We start from the raw sequence: 5,228 nt of genomic DNA, 5'->3' as shown, positions 1-5,228 counted from the left end.
CTTTATCATGGTGGATGATGTTTTTGATGTGTTCTTGGATTCAATTTACAAGTATTTTAATGACTATTTTTGCATCGATGGTCGTGAGAGAAATTGGTCTGTAATTCTCTTTTGTTGAGTCTTTATGTGGTTTGGGTATCAGAGAAACTGTGTCCTCATAAAATGAATCGGGAAGTGTTCCTTCTGTTTCTATTTTGTGGAATAATTTGATGGATATTGGCATTAACTCCTCTTTAAAAGTTTCATAGAATTCTATGCTAATACCATCTGACTCTGGGCTTTTTTTTGGTCAGAAGTTTTCTAGTGACTGCCTCTATATCACTAGGGGTTATAGGGCTATTTAAATCATGTATCTGATCTTGATTTAACTTTGGTAAGTGATATCTATCAAGAAAATTGTCCATTTCTTTTAGAGTTTCCAATTTGGTGGCAAAGGGACCCTGCCCCGGCTGGCCCTGTGTAGGTGCACTAAGACCACCACAGTTGCAGCTTTTGAGAGTCAGCACTCAGTCGGTGATGGGCTATGCAGTGACTCAGCTGCCTTCAAGGGGTCCCTGCTCCTGTAACCCTTCACCCGTGCTCTTGGAACTGATCTTGGTAAACTCATTGGATTATCAAGTTGGTCTATGGCGTGTCTTGGTTTGAATGGGCTTTTGAAACCTCAGGGCTTACTCCCAGTGACACACTTAGTCCAACAAGACCACACGTCTTAATCCTTCCCCAAAGAGTTCCAACAACTAGGAGCTACAAGCATTGAACATCTCTGTGACACACTGTACACACGCCAAGGCAGAAGGAGAGCAGCTGGCAGCCCTGGCCAGTTCTAGAGGAAGCCTGTGTGGAGGAGGCTCAGGCTGGAGGTGTCCAGAAAGTGACCTCACTTTCCTCACAATGGTCCAGATGTAACCTGGCATCAGGGTCACCAGGTAACCAGAGACTGGTATAAGCCTCACAGTTGAGGCTGAGTCACTTGTCCTGAGACACTCAGCGAGTGAGGATGTTTTCCTGCTTTAGGAAATCTCATGGCTTAGGCCGCAGAAAAGATGGTCACCTTGGCCACCTTTGGGGACGTTTGGTGTGTCTTCTCACACACGTCTGGTCATCTTCGACCAGGAAAAGCCCGGTAAGACAGGCCAGCCTGGAGCAGGAGTCCTTTCTGATCCCCCTAATCCACTGCAATCTCTGCCTGGGGTGTGATCCTGTGAGAACACTGGGGAACATTCTTTATGCTCACTTTTCTCCTCAGTGTGTGGTGATGGGTTGTTGCTGCCTCTCAGAGTTTCCACATTTAGAGCTCCTTCCTTTCTTGGTCCTTCCTCAGGGTCAAGAGGACCTGGACCGCCTATTTAAACCGCTGAAATTTGACTACAAACATCCAGACTTTGTAGGGAAACTCGTGTCCTACCTCCCGAAAGCTCTGAAAAAGAGGAAGTATGACTTCCTCAGCGCTTTCCTTGCTGTCTATCCTGTTTTTGCCTCCACCCGGGAGGTGCTGGAATTGTTAACCAACGTGATTCTGTGAGTGGTACACCTGAGTTCTGACCCCCTCACCTCCTGGTTTGGTTTTAGGAGGACACTGCTCTTCTCCAGGGCCGTGTGCTCTCCTAGGAAAAGTACAACTGTGTCCTGGTAGAGTTATTTTCCTGCCTGCCGCTTCTGACTAACACGGCATAGATTGAGGGCAAGGAGAGGAATCGAGTTTGTGATATTGACCCAAGTAGTGTCAAACACTACTCTTTCTTACGCCTTGAGCAAAGGCTTTTTTTTTTTCCCATTTGCAAAGAAGGCTCTAAGGGATAAGGTTATATGGGGAAAATGGAGCCAGAAAGGATCCCTGCGGGGGCCCAAGGAAACCCTCTAAACCCAAGAACCCTGAAAATGGGCAGCTTGGGTTCCAGCCTTTGAGTTCATGATGTTAAAGGTCTGTGACCAGAGGCTCATTCCCAGGCCCTCAGCATGGAAGTCAGAAAAGTACAAAGAGCCCCCTGCACTCCAACCCACTCCCTAGCTTCTATTCCTCTAGGGGATTTAAGAGCTCCCTCCAGATCTCTGGGTGGGTTGGGGACATATGACGTTAGCAGTGACACGCCCATAAAATGCCACAGGTATGAACCTTTCCAGGTTGTCTCTCGAAAGAATTATTACAAAAAGAGGTGAGTGGGCTTTGGGTGACAAGGGAGGTAAGGGCCCAGCTGCGGGAGGTCGGGGGTGGCTCCGCTTGGGGACTAAGCCGTTAGCGGTCACCTTCCTCTCGGGATCCCCATAAAAAATGGTACCAGAGACTTCATGTGCAGGTGGAGAAACCGAGATCTTCAGTAATAGCTTGGTTCTGAGGAGCAGAAGGAAGGACAGAGCTCAAGGGCCTCAGGGGAATCCATCCCCACCACAGCGCAGTCCAGTTAGCCCTTTCTGTCCTCCCAGGCACAGCAAGTGTCTGGGGCCCTCTCCACAGAGTCTCCTCACTCCTAGAACCAGAAGCACGTGGGCTGAGGAGCCTTTTCCTCATCTGAGGGACCGCTCCTGTGCTGGTGAAGGGAGGCCAGCCGGGGTTCTGACTCTACTTCCTGCTAACCCGCTCTTTCCTACAGAGACATTCTACTTTTTCTGATCCACTGGATCCACAAAATGCCAGAGGATTTTCGGATGGCTCCGGAGCAGGTGACCCTGAAGACCCTTGTGGACTTCTTGTGTTGGAACTTGCCTCTTAAGTTCTACCAAGTAGAGATCCTGAAGCTCTTGTCAGAACTGGAGGCTAAGGAGTCCAAGGGAATGCTTGAGGATGGCGAGGAGGCCAGAAGTAGGTACCTCGGAAGGTTGGAGGAAGTTTCAGTGTTGGGTTCCACCAGGGAATTCTGCAGAAGCCTTGACCTGGACGTAGAGTTGAACACTGTTGTGGAATATTAGTTTAAGATGTGTTACATTCGTTTATGCTGTAGAATTTGTTTAATGATGCCAAGATGTGGTTTTTATCTTTTATGTTGCATCTGTTTAACTCTATAAAGCCTTGTTACCTTGCCTGCCTGAAACACCTGATTGATCTAATAAGAAGCTCAATGGTAAGCAGAGAGAAATTGGTGGGGCTGGTGGGAAGAGAGAAGAGATAAGAGAAGAAAACTAGGGAGGAGAGCAGGAGCGAGAAAATGAAAAGGAGGAGGAGAAAAGGAGGCCAGGAGCCAACCACACAGCCACACAGCCACATAGCCACACAGTCTCACAACCAGACAGCTACACAGCCACACAGTCATACAGCCACACAGCCACTCAGCCACTCAGCCAAAAGGTCACACAGTCACATAACCACACAACCGCACAGTCACACAGCCACCACAGTCACCGAGCCACAAAGCCACATACCCACACAGTCACACAGCCACACAGCCACACAACCACACAGTCACACAGCCACATAGCCACACAGCCACATAGTCACACAGCCACACAGTCACACAGCAACACAGCCACACAGTCACACAGCCACACAGCTACACAATCACACAGCCATAGAGCCATCCACGAAGTAATAAAAAAAATAGGATATATTGAATAAATAAAGATAAAATGCCCAGAGGGAAAACGTTTAGACAGGATAAGTTAGGAAAGCCGAATGGACACAAGCCACACTAAGGCCGTCCATTCATGAGAAGTACTACATCTCCGTGTATTTATTTGGGAGCTTAGTCGTGGGCTGCCAAAGAGTAAATAAAAACAAAGTCCAAAAGCATCTACAGGACAGCAGTGAGATATACGTCTTCTTGTAGGGAGAGGGGAGTGGGGATTCTCTGGCATGATCAGGCCTTGTGTGACCCGCAAGGCCACCCCTGGGAAGGCCACCCCATCCTGGAAGCTTCTAGGCTGACTCGACTAAAGGTCCATCTCTTTCTGTCCTTAGATTGCAGGTTCTGCAGGGCAGAAAAATTATTAGCCCCGATGCCAGATGCCACAGAGGTGCTACAGAAGCTGCGCCCTACCCCACCTACACCACCTTGTGTGGCAGGGCCACGGGGAGATCTGACACCCAAAGAGGACACTGAGATCGCGGAATCGGCAGTAGGGGGACCAACTCTGCCCGAGGATGGACCAGAGCAGCTTAAACACACATCAGCTGATTCAGTGGATGTCATCATCCATATCTTAGCGGCAGGGCACACACCTGCAGCTGTGCCTGTTGTCCCACTGCCTGATGTTGATGTGTAGTTGAGAAGCAAATTACCTACGGAGTTCCACCTGCACGCAGAAGCTCTGCTCCTCTATATAGGGAAAATGCCCACGACGATTTCGTTTAACTCTTTGTTAATTTTGGATAACTTTTCATTGTTATATTGTTGTTTAATGTTTATTATTAATAAAAATTTTCTTCCTCATTTTAACTCATGGGTTCAGGGACAGGATATCTATTCCCCAATGTGATACAGTCTACTCGGGTCAACTTATAAGTACAGCCCAGAGCTGAACAGGTCAGTCCTGGGAGGAGGACCCTCGCAGGCCATCCTGGCAACAGGGAAAATCAATCCGCGGTGTGGCAGAAAATGGACAAGTGACTGCTGGAGCACAGACTCCAGTTGATCTTAACAATCAGAACTCAGAGTCAGGTATAGGGGTTGATGCTGAAGATCAGAGAAGGAGAGTGGCCAGCCACCAAAGGGTTCTTACCTCGACCACTGCTCATGCCAAGAGGGTGATCCTGTCCTCAGACTGACTTCAGACTGCTTCAGACCGCACTGAGTTCCTGTCTCCTCCTGCCTTATATTCCTGTTTCTGCCCAGCCATATCACTCCTGTCTCCTCCAGTCCACCTCCCTAGTGCTGGGATTAAAGGCATGGGAACCCAAGTGCTGGGATTGCCTTAATGTCAGCTCTGTTTCTCTTTTAGACAGATAATCTTGTGTAGCCCAGGGTGGCCTTGAACCAACAGAGATGCCTCTGTGTCTGTCTCCAGAGTCCTGGGAGTAAAGGAGTGTGCTACCATTCCTTGGCCTCTTGTGGCTTAGCACTGCATTCTCATCTTCAAGGAAGCTTTGTTTGTTAAAACACAAACAAAATATCACTACAAAATCTAGTGGCAAGGAAAAGTATACAAGTGTGAATGGGCAGTCCTGTGCTCAGTGGTGCCCCTAACAGTTAGGAACATAATTTCTGAGCTCTGACACACTAGGGGTCACAGACAGAGTCTCCCCCTCTCCCTGGGCTACTGTTGTCCTAGCAGACAGCAGGGCCATGCAGAGAAGAGTG

The 5,228-nt window shown here is 48.6% G+C and overlaps 1 protein-coding gene across 1 annotated transcript; it reads left to right on the top strand.

Annotated features, from left to right (window-relative positions):
* The first annotated feature begins 603 nt into the window (after positions 1 to 603).
* LOC126514765 (uncharacterized) lies at positions 604 to 4,319 on the top strand. The gene is made up of 4 exons (XM_050163892.1): positions 604 to 1,123; positions 1,322 to 1,518; positions 2,589 to 2,797; positions 3,890 to 4,319. The coding sequence occupies exons 1-4, from the start codon at positions 998 to 1,000 to the stop codon at positions 4,192 to 4,194; spliced, it is 837 nt and encodes a 278-aa protein (XP_050019849.1). The 5' UTR covers positions 604 to 997; the 3' UTR covers positions 4,195 to 4,319.
* Positions 4,320 to 5,228: the final 909 nt, after the last annotated feature.

The sequence above is a fragment of the Alexandromys fortis genome, unplaced genomic scaffold (assembly GCF_014885135.2).
Source record: "Alexandromys fortis isolate MF-2015 unplaced genomic scaffold, M_Fortis_MF-2015_v1.1 scaffold_125, whole genome shotgun sequence".
Taxonomy (NCBI): domain Eukaryota; kingdom Metazoa; phylum Chordata; class Mammalia; order Rodentia; family Cricetidae; genus Alexandromys; species Alexandromys fortis.
This window is presented reverse-complemented; position numbering and strand designations above follow the sequence as displayed.

What these genes read in the sequence shown, in the direction of transcription:
- LOC126514765 (XM_050163892.1), top strand. Translation starts at nt 998, where the DNA reads ATGTTTTCCTGCTTTAGGAAATCTCATGGCTTAGGCCGCAGAAAAGAT. An exon ending in CTTCGACCAGGAAAAGCCCG is followed by an intron (nt 1,124 to 1,321) that starts GTAAGACAGGCC and finishes GTCCTTCCTCAG; the next exon opens with GGTCAAGAGGACCTGGACCG. An exon ending in GGATGGCGAGGAGGCCAGAA is followed by an intron (nt 2,798 to 3,889) that starts GTAGGTACCTCG and finishes TTCTGTCCTTAG; the next exon opens with ATTGCAGGTTCTGCAGGGCA.